General features: G+C 41.0%; 1 protein-coding gene across 5 annotated transcripts in view; it reads right to left on the bottom strand.

Annotated features, from left to right (window-relative positions):
* CSMD3 (CUB and Sushi multiple domains 3) overlaps positions 1-18,111 on the bottom strand; it is a 580,687-nt gene that overhangs the window by 121,874 nt on the left and 440,702 nt on the right. For all 5 annotated transcript variants that reach the window (XR_014566768.1, XM_083748860.1, XM_083748861.1 and 2 more), the window contains 2 exons: positions 1,150-1,263; positions 861-956 (listed from right to left, as the gene is read on the bottom strand). Coding sequence is in view for 4 of the 5 variants with exons in the window: in XM_083748860.1 (XP_083604986.1) it covers positions 861-956; positions 1,150-1,263 (210 nt within the window). In the remaining variant the exon portion in view is untranslated. The remainder of the gene's footprint in view (positions 1-860; positions 957-1,149; positions 1,264-18,111) is intronic.

Raw genomic sequence — 18,111 nt, 5'->3', positions numbered from 1 at the left:
TTATCGAACTAATATATGAAGTTCATATTGTTGTGATGGATAGATATTTAAATGTATTGGCTATGGTTTTATGAATATATGATCTGTTTGTCAGATCAGCATTCAAATTTTATAAAAGACTGAATTACAGTAGCAAATGTTGACGTGCAGTCATTTTAAGTGCCTGAACCATAACATGGTAAATAAAGTAAATGAAGTGAAATGACTTAATAATTAATAGCAAAATTATTGATTTAGCTCAAGGTAATACACTGTCTAAATCCACAATGATACTGAAATATGTATTTGAGTAGCAGGAAAGGCTGAATATAAAGAGATCAGATAATAAGCAAAATGGAAAAAGGGAGTCTCCCAGTCTCACTTCAAGTTTGCAAACCCTTCATAGCTTTTCTACAGATTTAAGTTTCATGAATGGTTATTCTTCTTAAACATGCTAATAATAACCACAGGGATTCAAAAAACATAACGAAATAAGATATATCCAGTGCTTTTTTCCTTAAAAAATGTTTGTGGGTACTCTCATTTTGACTCAAGAAAATCACCATTTTATAGTTCAAATTGGGAAAAATAAATACAGTAAATGGACAAAAGTACAAAGATTCACAAAATGTTTAGGGGGTATGCGTACCACTGCATACCCCCAGAAAAAACGCCTGGATATATCAACCAGATAGTATTTTCCCTATCAATATTTTATACTTCTTAATCTCTGTTGTGTTGGATACAGTTTCAAATTGACTGGAGTTGGGGTTTCTAAAATGTGTGTGTGTTTTAAAGAAAGGTCTTAGAAATGAAAGGAAATGTGAAAGACTAGCACAAAGGTTTAAGTGAAGCATATTTGAAGCACTCATGTTTCATACCTTGATAAACAAAGTGAAATCCTTTAGCTGTTATGGGTCCAACTGAAGTAAACCGGATGGTAATTTGGTTCCCTGAGCTCAAGGGAAGGGATTCTCCTATTCAAGACAACAAGCATTGTATCTCAGCAACACGTTGGTGGGTTTTATTTTTGCCAATAATCCTAAAATACTGTTTGCACCCACCCACATTAAGAAAAAAAATCAATATCAACCATCTATCCACCAGAATATCTGGCACAAATCTTTATCCAACAAACAAGGAATGCATGGTTGTTCTATGGTGATATACCTGAATGAGATCCTGAAAGAGAAGATAATAAAGATGACTGTTGAGTTGGGCCATCATATACCTCAACCACGTCATGGAGTGATGTCTGGAAAAATACAAACTGGCCAAAAACCACTAAAGGAAAGATAAAAAGAAAAGTAGGAAATTAAATTGAAAGAGAGTTATTGTTCATTTTTAATACCATGCATACAGCTAAGTGATACTCTGATAGCAGTTACCATTTTCATACAATAACCTAAGTGTAATGAACCATTGTTTCTTCTGATCCAGCTGTCATGTTGGTTCTCTTGGGCAGCTTCTTATATTGATAGAAGTCTGCAGATCCTATGGGAGCAGGCCAGCCAATCTGTGGGGAATGAGTCTATTGGAAAGGACCACAGAAGTGCATGCAGAGAGAAGCAGGATGTCATCAAAGTACCGCTACAACCACAACTCTAACCATGACCACCAGATTCCTTTGGAGACAAAGATTCATTTGGAGGGCCTGACCTTTGCTGTTCTGCCCAACAAGAGCCAAATGTAAACAAGAAATTAAAAAAAAGTAAAGAAGAAGTCTTTCATAGAAACATCTACCACCTCATGCCCTTAGCAAGTTGGATACAAAAGCATTAATTTATAGCTGATTAGTCTATTGGAAGTTTAATTAACTTCAGCGTGATTAATGTTTTCATCAAGACTGTGCATTTGGACCCTGAATCAATTTCCAAGCCCTCTTTTATCTGAGAGTCTCATGATGAGAATGCAAGGGGTCAAACAGGAGGCAGCAGGAGAAGAAAAGAAAAAATTATGTGAACCACTTTGCAAGCTGTGCTAGCTCTGACTGGTTGGGAGAAACCCCAGAAAAGATTTAGGGAGAATGCAGGGACGCCAAAATTTCCATCAGCAAAAGGAAACTTCTTGCCCCATTGCACTTGAACTTGCGAGTTCAAGACAAAACTGTAGCTTCCCAGCTAGTGACAGTCACCCTTGGACTCTGTACAGAGCAGCAAAAATCTAAATAGAATGCTTGTGCATACTCTTCAATTCTCACATGTTCATTGAAGCCCCAATATGAAAGCTGAAAAGGACTATTGATATTGGGTTTCTTTTTCTCTCCATTCTGTACATCTTCCCGCCCTGAACATCTGTTATTAGTTATTTACATGCCCAGAATATCATTGCCTCAGGGGAAACAAGCATCAAAGACCAGCTTTACTCACAAAGTAAATAAATGGTTGCTCTGATTTTTCTACACCTGTTATAATGAAAGGTTGATAAACATTCACTGAAGTTAGGTCCTATCCTGCAACAAGTGTTAATGCTTCCAAGCTACAACAAACAGCCTGAATTTCAAAAGTCTTCTGAACTTCATGGAGCTTTTGGAGGTGGGAGAGAAGTGTCAGTTCATGATCTTACAACTCTGAAAACATAGTTCTAAACTGGAAGCCGGTGTGAGCAGTTCACCATTTGGATAGACTTCTTGGGAGCACTGAGCAGGAAAGCCATCTCCCAAGACTGGAAAATCTAGTAGATACCAGAAATTCAGGGATGCTGATTTAATTAAAAAAGTCAAAAGTTCAGATTTTACAAATGAAGTGTTTGTGTGTGGTGGTGGTGGTGGGGAAATAGTTACAGAAAGAGTAATAGCAAGAATGTTTTTGGTCTCAGGACTCTTTTCTGTACTCTGAATACATGTCAGGAGTTTGTCAAAGAAACACACACACAGAGAGAGAGAACAGCCTGAGGATGATTTTATAGCTTTGTCATAGCACGCCATTTCATTCCTGAACACTTAATTAAACGCTACATATAAGAAGAGAATTCTCTTGCATTATCCATGCAAAGTCTATCCCACATGTTAATATTAATATTCAAGTGTAGCATATTAATTTCCATGTAGGTTCTACAGCTCTATATACTGGACTGTATTGAAGACAACATTTTTTTGTGTAGAGTGAAGACGAGAATCTTTAGAGCACAACATATTCCCTTTGTTCTTAAAGGGTATCTTAAAGCTTGTAAGATTAATTATAGTGAATGATAGCTTTGGTAGGTCTCTAGTTGTTCTCTTTTTTTACTATAAAGGCCCTTCTTCATTGGTCTCCTATGAACCAACATAATTGTAGTCATACACATGCTTCGCCTTTTTTCTCCTTCCCCTTCAACAGTATCTTGAATAACGAGAGCGGCATTATATTTACATTGCATTGTTTGATTCTCTGTTGGAATTGTCGTGGTTTCCAAGACAATTTCCTTTCCATTATTTCTCTATTTCATTCTTATAAATATTCTATTTTGCTTGATTGCTCTCAGCCACTCAGCAGATATTTTCATCAGTTGCTGTTACAAAGCTGAATGTGGGGGGAAATCAAATTGATGAGAATCTCCCTTCAGTTTCTAAAGAGAGTTACCCTTATAATTTGATAACCTTTTCTAGCTGTCATAAGGCTCTCACAAATGGTCTCACTGGCATCATGAGAATGCGGTTCGGCTGCTCTAGATTTCAAAATACATCAGATATAAAGAAGAAATGAATGGTGAAAATCTTCCCGGTCCATGTTGTTGTTGTTGTTTAGTCGTGTCCGACTCTTCGTGACCCCATGGACCAGAGCACGCCAGGCACCTCTGTCCTCCACTGCCTCCCGCAGTTTGGTCAAACTCATGCTGGTAACCTCGAAAACACTATCCAACCACCTCGTCCTCTGTCGCCCCCTTCTCCCTGTGCCCTCCATCTTTCCCAACATCAGGGTCTTCTCCAGGGAGTCTTCTCTTCTCATGAGGTGGCCAAAGTACTGGAGCCTCAGCTTCACAATCTGTCCTTCCAGTGAGCACTCAGGGTTGATTTCCTTCAGTATGGAGAGGTTTGATCTTCTTGCAGTCCATGGGACTCTCAAGAGTCTCCTCCAGCACCATAATTCAAAAGCATCAATTCTTCGGCGATCAGCCTTCTTTATGGTCCAGCTCTCACTTCCACACATCACTACTGGGAAAACCATAGCTTTAACTATACGAACCTTTGTTGGCAAGGTGATGTCTCTACTTCTCAAGATGCTGTCTAGGCCTGTCATTGCCCTTCTCCCAAGAAGCAGGTGTCTTTTAATTTCGTGGCTGCTGTCACCATCTGCAGTGATCACTGAGCCCAAGAAAGTGAAATCTCTCACTACCTCCATTTCTTTCCCTTCTATTTGCCAGGAGGTGATGGGACCAGTGGCCATGATCTTCGTTTTTTTGATGTTGAGCTTCAGACCATATTTTGCGCTCTCCTCTTTCACCCTCATTAAAAGGTTCTTTAATTCCTCCTCACTTTCTGCCATCAAGGTTGTGTCATCTGCATATCTGAGGTTGTTGATATTTCTTCCGGCAATCTTAATTCCGGCTAGGGATTCATCCAGCCCAGCCTTTCGCATGATGAATTCTGCATATAAGTTAAATAAGCAGGGAGACAAAATACAGCCTTGTCGTACTCCTTTCCCAATTTTGAACCAATCAGTTGTTCCATATCCAGTTCTAACTGTAGCTTCTTGTCCCACATAGAGATTTCTCAGGAGACAGATGAGGTGATCTGGCACTCCCATTTCTTTAAGAACTTTCCATAGTTTGCCGTGGTCGACACAGTCAAAGGCTTTTGCATAGTCAATGAAGCAGAAGTAGATGTCTTTCTGGAACTCTCTAGCTTTCTCCATAATCCAGCGCATGTTTGCAATTTGGTCTCTGGTTCCTCTGCCTCTTCTAAATCCAGCTTGCACTTCTGGGAGTTCTCGGTCCACATACTGCTTGAGCCTTCCTTGTAGAATTTTAAGCATAACCTTGCTAGCGTGTGAAATGAGTGCAATTGTGCGGTAGTTGGAGCATTCTTTGGCACTGCCCTTCTTTGGGATTGGGATGCAGACTGATCTTCTCCAATCTTCTGGCCACTGCTGAGTTTTCCAAACTTGCTGGAATATTGAGCGTAGCACCTTAACAGCATCAGCTTTTAAAATTTTAAATAGTTCAGCTGGAATACCATCACTTCCACTGGCCTTGTTATTTGCAGTGCTTTCTAAGGCCCATTTGACTTCACTTTCCAGGATGTCTGGCTCAAGGTCAGCAACCACATTACCGGTCCATAGTAGAATGCAAATGAAGAAATCAGAAGAAGCATATCATCTGATGATGCCTTCGGTTGTGGGGACAATGTTTTCTAGGAAATATGTTACTATATTATCACCAAGGGGGATTTTGATAGAGAATAGGATGATGTGATAATATCAATGGTGCACAGTGAAATTTTTTGCAGGGGAACAGTTAGGGCCAGAGGTGCCAGCCTGCAAGGGTGATGGGGTGTGTATGACATTGTGCAAGGAACATTGTGATGTCCTGAAATCACACATGTGAGCATCGCGCCTCCCTCCCTAAGTCAGGCGGAAGCTTCCCGGACTTTGGGAAGGAGGAACCAGACTTAGTACCATAATTCAGTGTGAACATTTGGGGGACTAACCTAGTCCACTGACCACACGCCACTGGATAATATAGCCACATCCACAATATACATTTAGAGCACTTGGGTACCCCAGATAATCCCTAGTCCAGCCTCATGGGAAGGATAATCCTCCCCCTCCTTTTTTCTTGTGACAGGTAGACGACGATAATAATAAAATAATTAATAATAATAATAATAATAATAATAATAATAATAATAATAATAATAATAATAAATACCCCACCCATCTGGCTGGGTTTCCGCAGCCACTCTGGGTGGCTTCCAGCAAAATATTAAAATACCGTAACAATAACAAGGTCTGCCTGTTCCCATGTATACTCAAATAGGTCCTGCTCCTTACTTTGACCACTGCCTTGCCCTCTCCCAAGTATGTAGGCGATTACTATATCACATATCCTAACCTATCAAACACCAACACATGAAATAATTGGGGGACAGCACCATATATAAAACCATCTCTGCACTATAGATCCTCCAGCCTCCCCATTTTTATTCATTTTAGGAGAGACGATGAAAAATTCTTGTTAAGACTTCTTAATGAAGTAACTTAAGATGATTTTTAATTATCAGAAAGGACTAAGTTGGATCTTATATAATTGCAGCATCAATTATTTGTCTCCACAACAAATAAGGACGTCTATCTCCACACTTTAGTATCACCCCCGGTTGGTCAGGTTAGTCCTTCCCAATATATATGAAGCCATGAGGAATATATATCGTCACTACTGCATAGCCTGTTGATTGGTTACACTTTGCATACCAAATTCACTTCAAGGCCTCAATCTTCACAGGCTTGTATTGAATTGATCTGATGGATATGTTTGTTCATGAACACCCACAGAAACACCATTACTCTAGGAGAGATCTGTTGCTTTTCCCCCTAAGGCGAGCCTTAGAAACTAAAGCAAACAACTTAGAATTCAATCTTTAGCTCAGCCTACAACCAGCACAAATCAAATATTTAAAATGCCCATGAACAATTCAAATTCATAAATGCCAGTGTGTGTGGAATTTATCTCAGAGCTTATTTATTTTGTTATTTAAATATTTATAAACCCACACTTCTGTAGGAAATATAGCAAAGGGTTGTACCACATAAATACATAATACAATAATAATAACGTCAGTAAAAACAATGAAATGTCATTCAAAAGTGTTGGTGTTTTTTAAAAAATAAAAATAAAAAGGATGAATTCCAAAGGCCTATCTGAACAGCCCAGTTTTTAAAAGGCATATAAAAGAAAGCAGGGAAGACTCCCAAGGGACTTCTCTTGGCAAAGAGTTCCACAGGGTAGGGCTTGCCTCACTACATGCGCAGTCTCTGGTATAGGGACATAGGGGACCACAAAAAGTGATCCGTCAGAAGATCTCAGGTGTCATTTACTGTGCTGCAATATGTAATAGCATATGTTTAACATATGTAATAGCATATGTTAAAAGTGGCACACAATATCTAAAGATCTTTTTACAATGCTTAAAGAACACTATATGAAGTCAACAGATGCCACTCAGACTGATGCTAGTGCAGATGTTATCTAGAAAGAAGCATTAGGAGTATATATATATAATTATATTCCACTCTAGTTTATTCCCACTTTCCCCTCACAGTCTTTTTTAACAAAAACAAAAAACACAACATTACTCTTTTAGACACATATTATGTATTTGCAGGAAACTGTGGAAACCGTAGAATGTGGGGGGGGGGGAATTATCCGAGATCACCCCAAAGATGTTTAATGTCTATTCATATCTTCACTGACAACAACAGCAAAGCGCGTGCTCCTTCATGGAGAGCACGTGTTGTGGTGGGGGCCGCCAGGACACTCCAAAGTTGTGGGGCGGGCTAATTGATCGTTGGCCACTGATGAGATTGGGCTTCCCTTGTTGTTGGGAAGAAGTTAATGTTGCCATTTGTTGATTGACAGCCAGAAATGCTAAAACTCCTTGCACGATGCTAGGGCTTCCTCTTTTCACCCCGTGCATAGGATTGCCCGTCCCCCCTCCCTATATTTAGGGTTGTTCGCTTTGACCTTGCTATGCCTGTCATGGGGTCGGTCTGCTCTTGGGTCAGGGGCCCGGTAGGAATTTTCTCCATCTGGCTGATTGGCTGGGGCCATTTGGAATTTGCCTACTGAGTAGCAAATCGTCACAACTTGTAAGATTGCGGTTAGGCATTGGTTTATGGTTTGGTTGGTTGAGGGGCATGGATTGGCTGTGCCTGCCCCTCTAATGCTGCTGCTGCAAGGGATTCCGCTAAAGGAATCGGGGGCTAACTATTGCTTGTCCACCCTGTCAAGGGGGCTCGGGCCACTGCAAGAGCTCCTGGCTGCATTTGGGGAGGGCTGAGGGCAGGTTCCCTGCTCCGTCGCTATCCCCAAGTGTATTCCCCTTTTCTGACTTTCGCAGGTGTACAGAATGTCAGTCTGTCCCCCACGGTGGGGGCAGATAGTCGCAACTAATTCCTAAGCAACCACTCACATTTTTGTATTTTAATAAAGTTGTGGCCAAAATTATGCCAAAAACCTTAAACAAAAAATTTGGTGTGATGTGTGAGTTATTGGGGTGGCCCTGGGGACCTCGACACGCAACAAGAGAGTCGGGGGAAATTATGACTGCCATGATATTATTCTCCAAAGCTAAAATACACATTGAAATGAGCTCAAGTTTATTCACTGGGCATCCTTCTTTCCCTAGCAGGTTGAAAAAACTCAAGAACACTATTTAGAGACAAGCACCTAACTATACTATATTTGCCTTTTGCTGCGTGCTGGCATCTGCATGCTCAGTATGACAGAAATCGACTTGGCTGAGTGGGCTTTGATGTCTTCAACAATTGGTGATTTAGAAGCAATTTAAGGCTCTCATCCACACCCTTTACCTTGGAAAAACACAAGATAATGCAAAGCTCTTAAGCTGTCATCATTGCATACCTGTCTGAAAACAACATAGATGGGGAGGTAAATATTTTCTGAAATATATTTTTCTTTCCTCTTGGCTGGAATCCCAAAAACCTCTTCTCAGCCTATGAATTCCACTCAAGTAAATATTTATTGATTGTTCCCCATCAAGTCCTCAATGGGCAAGAAAAAAAAGTGGATTTTAGTCAGGTTGCCTGCCATTCAGCATTTGGAAATGCTCCTTCGGCTTCTCTAATAGGTAAGAAGGTTCAGGCATGTAGCACTTGCCTGAACTTAGTTTACTTAGGAAGCATGTCACAGGAGGATTTTCGTGCTTTAAAATATTCCACTTTAATTACAAAAATACAGTTGAGTCCAGAAGGAAACATAGCCTAAACATGCAAAGTCTACTCCTTCCATATCTGATATGAGAGAGGAACAGCCAGCACACAAAAAATAATGTCAGCTAACAGATCCCAAACTCAGTTCTATGTCTCTGGGAATTCCAGACTGATACAATTTTCTGGTGGGATTCAGATTCACAATTAAAGCTGATTCGGAGTTCTTGCTAGAACTCTAGAAACCCACTTCCTTTAAAGGCGGAGTATTTTGCAATAGGGAATAGGGAATAGGGAACAGGGAAAGAACCCTATCTCTTTATGAGACTTGCCTGGTGTATAACAGAACAATCTTCTCCCCCAGTCACTGTATTGCTCCCTTCAGAGTTGAGTTGGGAACTAGTTGGAGTCTTAGTCTTGTCTGGGTAGCAAGTCCTAGCTGATGTGTTGAGTTGCTGTTTTGATATTCATAAATCAATAAAAACATTAAAGTTATCCTGACCCCCGCTGCTTTCTGGGATTAGGTGATTGAAGGTTTCTTCAAACAGTGAGTACCTTTCCCAAACCAATGGGATGCTACAGAGTGGGATAACACTCACTTTGCTGCACTGCTCGCCTAGCCTCCCTGCAAGCAAATAAAAAATTAATGCTTATTTATTTATTTAAATACGGTCTAATCTCCTTGCAAACAAAACAGGATAAATGCTCAATAAACAGATCATCTAGAAGCCTTCTGTATCCCTAACCACTATATTGTTCTTTTCACACTTAGATTACAATATCTTTAGTTGAGGGGAAGGAGCAAAGGACTGCTACTGGCTGCCCTATTAAGGAAGTTGCAGCTATTTACAAAAAAGGACCAGATAATCAGTGACTAAATATTTGCATTCCATTCTGGATAGAGCTGAGTGGTTCTGCAGCCCACCTTTCTATCAGAGATTAATCTTCCGAAGGCATACTCTAATCCACAAACAAGTCTCTGTCGATAAAGCCTCATAAACTTCATTTCATAAGCGTGAGCTTTTCCAAAACACTGTACACACTTTTTGTGTTGAATTTAAATCTGGGCCTCCAAAACAAAACAAGGTGAACTTACATGGCAGTACATCCCATTGAGTGTAGTGGGGCTTACTCTGCATAAATATGCTTAGTCTTGCAGTATATAGCTGTGTGTACACAATACATTTCTTTATATCATTTCTTTCTTTCTTTTAAAAGTATATTATAATGCAGACTAGCTGCTCATGTCTGAAAATATCAGCCAGGGATTTGTAAATGCAAACTTCTCCACTAATGCTCAAGGCAAAATGAGCCTGCTCTGTGATCAAAAGTTCTTTATTTTTTCCTGCAAGAAGCAGAACAAGCATTAATGGAAAGAGGGTATTTTGTATTACAGTGGATGGAGTCAAGCTCAGTGGTGGAGTGTGTGATTTGATGCAGTCTCAGATCCTCAGGCAAAGGATTTTTCAGGGCTGGAACAGAGTTCCTATTTTTGAGAGCTGCTGCCAGACAGATAGAATATAGTGGGCCTTATGTCTAACATATTGGAGAACAGTGAAGTAGGGAGGACTATTTAATCAAATTTATCCATGTAGAGGAGCAGAATTTTTCCATCTGTTCATCAGATGTAGGGTTCACAATTAGCAGTAACACCTTTTCTATTTTTCCCTAAGGTGGCGGCGGTTATTTTTGCTGGTGCTGCAAGTAGCAACTGTATTGGCAACCTGCCCACCATTTTGTATCTTTCACTGGCAATGGTGGCCACCACTAACCCAACAAAATGGCGGGTAACGTAAAAGTGGTGTATTTCCATGGCAGTGGGGGGGGGGGGAATGTAACTTTTCTCAGAGAAAAATGCATTCTGAGAAATTTCAGCTCGGCTCTGCTCTGCTCTGTTGATCTCATGCTGTGCTGTTAATCTGCTGTTTTAGGAGTCCTATATTTTCTGCCACCACCTTTGTATGTTTGTAAATAAACCCAGTATTACAAAATGCCATAAAACCACAGAAATCTCTCTTTCCAAAGGAACTTCATTCCAAAGGAAACCTGGAATTACTCACTATTTTTGGAAATAAGGAACTCAAAATAATATAACTGAGCCTAAGAGAAGGGTAATATTTGTTTGTAACTTCTATTGTCAAAATTTCTTGATTGTGATACAGCAGTTAAAATAGGTAAATGCTACAAGACCAGACTGCTAGAGGGTATCTAAAATATACTAAAACAGGGGTAGGCAACCTAAGGCCCGTGGGCCGGATGCGGTCCAATTGCCTTCTCAATCCGGCCCGCGGATGGTCCGGGAATCAGCCTGTTTTTACATAAATAGAATGTGTCCTTTTATTTAAAATGCATCTCTGGGTTATTTGTGGGGCCTGCCTGGTGTTTTTACATGAGTAGAATGTGTGCTGTTATTTAAAATGCATCTCTGGGTTATTTGTGGGGCATAGGAATTTGTTCATTATTTTTTTCAAAATATAGTCCGGCCCCCCTCATGGTCTGAGGTACGGTGGACTGGCCCACAGCTGAAAAAGGTTGCTGACCCCTGTACTAAAATAAAAGAGCTTGAAAAGCAGGGTATTTCAGTGAAGAACATTTTGAATTTGGCACCAGGAGTCATAGGTTGAAATTCCCTTCAGGTATGAAAACCACTAGGGTAACGTTGGATTGTTATCTTTCAAGTTTAATTCACTTCTCAGAGTTCATATCAGAATCAAATGCAGACAGCTACAGTGTAAATATGCAATCTTTGATCCTTGAAACGTGGTGTGTGTGTGTGTATTCAAAATTTGGAGCACAATCCTGTAGACTCAGAAAGATGTCCCAGGGGCTATAGTATTTTGAAGAACTCCCTCTTTGCAGTTGAAAAATTAGTTCCATACATACATGGGATCTTTATTACAGCCATAGAAATCTCCATTGCCGTCCCTCTTCTGCTATAGAGGGTTGTGGTGTTCATGGTATCTTTAGAAAGGGAGAATTGTTTATACAAAGAATTCCACAGGTCCTTGAAGAGCCTGCCATCTAATCATCAGCTATATAAAAGAGCTAGACATGTTTTAGAATTTAAAGAAAGAAGAGAAAAAGCAAGGTTCAAGAATCTTTGTAGGCAACCTAAAAAAGCAAGGTGCAAGAATCTTTGTAGGCAACCTAAATTGCTTCTGTGCCTCTATGAAATAGGAATGCATTACTACAAGAACCCCCTTGCTCTCTTTTTTTTTCCATCCCAGGGGGCCAAAATGTATAATCACCAGGAGTAGAAGCCAAGTCTGTCCACATGTGCTCTGACCATTGTAATAATAGAAACATATGGTCATTATTTTGTTCTAATGAGAGAACATCTGGTCCAACATCAGGGAGCTTTTCTGTGCCATTTCATGCACATACACAGACAGCAGATTAACAAACCCTTCCTGGCAGGTTAATTTGGGCTGCAAAGATGCGTTCAAAATACTAGACTGCCACTGACATGTTCTACAAGCTTTGATTTTGCTGTTACCAGGTTTTCAAAACTCGGGGAGGAAAAACAGATCTGTGACAGGATTTCCTCTGTAATTCAGCTCTGACAAGTTTTGTTATTTTATGATATTGTTTTATTTGCTGTATAATATTTTGGTGGGTTGGGAATAAACTTTTTTGGGTTATATTTGGGGATTTCCCCCTGCGAGTGAGGCTGGCAAGCAAACAAGAGTTTCTTTGACTTCGTTGCCATGATTTGTTTGATCATTATCATAGTAAGAAAACTTCCTGGTGTAGCTTGGGCTGAACTTTTATTGTTCAGTTGTTGCACCAACAAGGATGGGGGACCAGTTAGGATGCTCAACCCCAAGATACTAATGGATTCCTGAATACCCTGAGAGATTTTCCAGTGGATAGACCTGGTGGTCCTGCTAAGGTCCTCATCTTGCTGTGGAATGATGAGATGTAGGGGGCCACTGATACAAATCATCCTAAACTGTGGCTGGCTCCCATTTTGGGAAAGTCGTTTGCTTGCCCTGGAAGGACTTATACTCTTTCCACTTCATTTCTGGAAGCAGTCTCAGAAATTTATATTGGGTGGAAAGATGGAATACAAATTTAACAAAGAATACATCAGCACAATGGGGTGAGCTTCTTTGTGCACCTGTAATAAACAAGTAGTGTTTATATGGTTTATATATCACCCAGTAGTGATGTATGGAAGTGAGAGCTGGACCATAAAGAAGGCTGATCTCCGAAGAATTGATGCTTTTGAATTATGGCGTTGGAGAAGACTCTTGAGAGTCCCATGGACTGCAAGAAGATCAAACTTCTCCATTCTTAAGGAAATCAGCCCTGAGTGCTCACTAGAAGGACAAATCATGAAGCTGAGGCTCCAATACTTTGGCCACCTCATGAGAAGAGATGACTCCCTGTAAAAGACCCTGATGTTGGGAAAGATGGAGGGCACAATGAGAAGGGGACGACAGAGGACGAGATGGTTGGATAGTGTTCTCGAAGCTACCAGCATGAGTTTGACCAAACTGCAGGAGGCAGTGGAAGATAGGAGTGCCTGGCGTGCTCTGGTCCATGGGGTCACGAAGAGTCGGACACGACTAAACGACTAAACAACAACAACAATAAACAAGGCTGAATCACAAATTACTTGTATGTACATCTCTATGGGCCATAGATCTCTGCATTCATTAGGTGTTGACCCTTGATGAAAATCTTTCATTATTGCAAACAGAGTAGGTTACAATAAAGCAATTGATTTCAAACTAAAAGTTGTGGACTATTAACAAGGCAAAATACACACACACATACGTTTGATAGATTTGGATCTATATTCCAAGCCTTTACTCTAAATTTTATTTATGAAAACTGAATAATCTCTTCCAAAAGTCACCTCATGCTAACTTCTTCCTAAGCATCTGCTCACTTGGCAAGCACACAAAGCACTGAACTGGTGAATGAACTACCTCCCAGCTGTGAGCTATGATCTGCTGGCATAACAATTGCCAACTCTTTCTCCTATAAACCTGAGATTTGAAGGTGATGCAAAAAGGACTTTGTATTAAGCACTCAGTATCAAAAAGATGCAATGTTGACAGTGAACTTAAAGTGGGGGCAGGAGAGAATATATCACTGAAGTGTCTAATACAGATCTAACAGAAACATGTAACACAATCAACTAATAACTAATATCTAGGGGAAAATGGTATTCAAAGGTTTCTTTCGTTTTATTGCTGGGACAGACACAGTAATTTCATTAGAATTTGCCAAACTACAAACCATAACATTCAGCATACAACAACAACTACATAACACAAGGCATTATGGGTTTAAAGAAAGGGCGTTGGAGTTCATAAGTGTCATCTATCATCTCAAACCAAGCTTAACTTGTTGTGATATTGTCTATCTCTTATCTTTGCGTGGACAGGCGGAGTCCCCAGATCCCGAGCGGTCCCCGCCCCCATCATGTGGAATAACAACTCAAGACAGTGATCCATGCGATGGTCATCTCCAGGCTTGACTACTGTAATTCGCTCTATGCAGGGCTGCCCTTGAAGCTGTCCCAGAAACTCCAGCGGGTACAGAATGCTGCAGCGAGGCTCCTCACGGGGTCTCTGCCATGGGAGCATATTCACCCAGTGCTTTTCAAGCTGCACTGGCTCCCGGTGGAGTACAGGGTCAGATTTAAGGTGCTGCTTTTGACCTTTAAAGTCCTTCACGGCCTAGGACCCTCGTACCTATGGGACCGCCTCTCCCGGTATGCCCCACGGAGAGCCTCAAGGTCCATAAATAGCAACACTCTAGTGGTCCCAGCCCCTAAGGAAGTTAGATTGGCTTCAACCAGAGCCAGGGCCTTTTCAACTCTGGCTCCGGCCTGGTGGAACGCTCTGCCTCATGAGACCAGGGCCCTGCAGGATCTGATTTCTTTCCGCAGGGCTTGTAAGACAGAGTTGTTCCGCCTGGCCTTTGGCTTGGAGCCAATTTGATTCCCTCCCTCTCTTTTTTCCCCTTTCTTTTCCTTCTCCTCCTGCGATGAGGCTACATTTTAATATTTTAATGTTCCATTATTTTAATGTTGTATTTTATTTTTGTTTTTAAGTTGTAATCATTCATCTTGTTTTTATTATTGCTTGCAAGCCACTCTGAGCCCGGCCTTGGCTGGGGAGGGCGGGGTATAAATAAAAAATTATTATTATTATTATTATTATTATTATTATTATTATTAGACAATGTGCTATGGGATTAAATTGGCCACAACTTTATTAAATTTCAAATATGGGTAGACCTTGGCTCAGGCATTGGGCGTTGTCCCTCCCCAGTCCCCAGCCGGGGACCTAGGGAGCATCAGGGTTATCCAGTGTGGGGGGGGGATGGGCCGGCTCTGGTGAACATATGTTCAAGCAGAGATAGCCGCCCCTGTTACACCGCCGCCGCAGGGGAGAGCAATGATGACCTCTCGGTGTACGGTCAAAGCCTCCCTTCAGAAACCCCTTTAACGGGGGACCCTGGTATCGCCGCCGCAAAGAGGAAGATGGACTAAAGGATTCCACCCAAGGCCTGATACCGCCAAAGTTGTGACGTTTTGCTATGGGAAAGGCGAAACCTGCCAATGCAGGGAAATTCCTTTCCGGCCCTTTAACAGCGACCTTATCGTAGCAGCACCCGCATACCTGTGAAGAAAAGTTAACCTGCAAAATAAGACAATAACTGAGGGTGGGTAGGGTGGGAGAAGCTCTGGAGCCAAGTGAGGATTCCCAGGTAAGATCCTCCCTCTATTGGTTCTGGAGGTGCTCTTGAATATGATTAGAGGGGACCGGTTGGTGGAAGGGATTCAGGTCGGAGCGAAACAATATAAACTTAAAGCCTTTGCAGATGACCTAGTTCTGACCCTGCAGGAGCCAGAATCTAGTACAAAAAGAGTATTACAATTGATTCAAGACTTTGGTCAGGTGGCGGGATTCAAACTAAATAAACAGAAAACTAAGGTGTTGGGGAAAAACTTGACAGATACAGAGTCGGAACGGTTTCAGAGAGAGACAGAACTAACCGTGGTTAAAAAAGTAAAGTACCTAGGGGTAAACATAACAGCAAAAAATCTGAGTCTATTCAAGGATAATTATGAAAAATGTTGGTCTGAAATTAAGAGGGACTTAGACAGTTGGACAAAACTAAAACTTTCTTTGCTAGGCCGAATTGCTGCCATTAAGATGAATGGATTGCCAAAAATGTTGTTTTTGTTTCAAACACTACAGATTGTGGACAAAACGGAGTGCTTCCAGAAGTGGCAGAGAGATATCTCTAAATTTGTCTGGCAGGGCAAAAAGCCCAGAATTAAGTTCAAGATATTAACTGATGCGAAAGAAAGAGGGGGCTTTGCCCTGCCAGACTTAAAGTTGTACTATGAAGCCGCAGCTTTCTGCTGGCTAAAAGACTGGCTACTTCTCGAAGACACTGATGTACTGGACTTGGAAGGTTTTAATAATGCTTTTGGTTGGCATGCATACTTATGGTATGATAAGGTTAAGAGCAATAAGGCCTTTAAGAACCATATTGTCAGGAAAGCAGTGTTTAATGTCTGGACAAAATACAAAGACTTATTGGAAAACAAAACTCCAAAGTGGCTTTCACCTCTGGAAGCTAAGGCCCGAAAAAGACCCAATATGGAGACCAAATGGCCAAAATATTGGGAAATATCAGAAAAAGATGGAGACAATTGGAAATTGCAGAGTTTGGAGAAAATGAAGGATAAAGTGCGAGACTGGTTACATTATGCTCAGATTAAAGAAGTCTTTAAAAACGACAAAAAGCTAGGGTTCCAGGTGGAGAAATCGAAGTTGGAAACAGAACTGTTAGAACCAAAGACTAAGGTACTCTCAAGAATGTATAACTTGCTGTTAAAATGGAACACACAAGATGAAATGGTTAAATCAGCTATGATAAAGTGGGCACAGGACATTGGGTATAATATTATGTTTGAGGACTGGGAAAGGTTGTGGACCACTGGGCTGAACTTCACTGCATGTAATGCTCTGAAGGAAAATGTAATGAAAATGATATATAGATGGTACATGACCCCAGTCAAACTTGCCAAAATATACCATTCATCTGATAATAAATGTTGGAAATGTAAAGAAAATGAAGGAACATTCTTTCACCTCTGGTGGACTTGCCCTAAAGTGAAGGCCTTCTGGGAAATGATATATAATGAGTTGAAAAAGGTATTTAAGTATACCTTCACTAAGAAACCAGAGGCCTTCCTTCTGGGTATTGTCGGCCAGAAGGTGCTAAAGAAGGACCGAACATTTTTTATGTATGCAACAACGGCAGCAAGGATACTCATCGCTAAGAACTGGAAAACTCAAGATCTACCCACACTGGAAGAGTGGCAGATGCAGCTGATGGACTATATGCAACTGGCCGAGATGACTGGCAGAATCTGAGACCTGGGAGAAGAGAGGGTTGAAGAAGACTGGAAGAAATTTAAGATTTATTATCAAAAATATTGTAATTTGGTTGAATGTTAAGAAGGATGCTAGATCATAAATAATTGTCCACCACTAAATTAGATCTGAATCTGACGATAAGTGAGATTAAGGAAAATATAAACCTTTTGGAGAACTGCTAGATTCTATTTAAATGAGCGGATATAAGATTGTAAACAAGATGGTAATTTGCTTGAAAAAAACTTTTTAACGATGTAAGTGGGAGCGGGAGACATGAGGGAGTCCAAAGAAGTGATGAAATTATGTTATGATATAAGTAATGTTGTTTATTATTTATGTATTGGTATTCAAAAACTTTAATAAATATTTATTAAAAAAAAGATCCTCCCTCTATTGTGTGGGCAGGTAATCCCTCCCCTACCTGGCCTGGTCTCCTTGGCAACACTTCCCCAAGGTGGGATTGGACAACTGACTGAGGTAGGCGGAGACCTCCAGGTATCCCACCTGAGGGAAGGCAAAGCCAAGCCTGTGCTGATGGAGCCGCTCCAGATCCAGGGCCTGCGCGCGTCCACGCAAAGGGCGCTCCCCGTTTTAAGCGGGGAGCAGTCATTCTTGCAGCCAGGGCAAAAGGTACTGCTTTAGGTGTAACAAATCTGTTTAGATTATAAACAATATTGTCTAGGGCAAAGACAACCCCCATTAAACCCTAGGTATGGAACATTGTAGCCCCTGAGTTGTATCCAAATCCAACAAAATAATTGTGTGAGCAGAATGACTTATGCTCACATGACAAAACTCCCCGCCCCTCTGGCAATGTCCTCCAACCTGCTCCAACCCTCTGGAGCAGATTTGGG

This window comes from Podarcis gaigeae (assembly GCF_964106915.1).
Source record: "Podarcis gaigeae genome assembly, chromosome: 7".
Taxonomy (NCBI): Eukaryota; Metazoa; Chordata; class Lepidosauria; order Squamata; family Lacertidae; genus Podarcis; species Podarcis gaigeae.
This window is presented reverse-complemented; position numbering and strand designations above follow the sequence as displayed.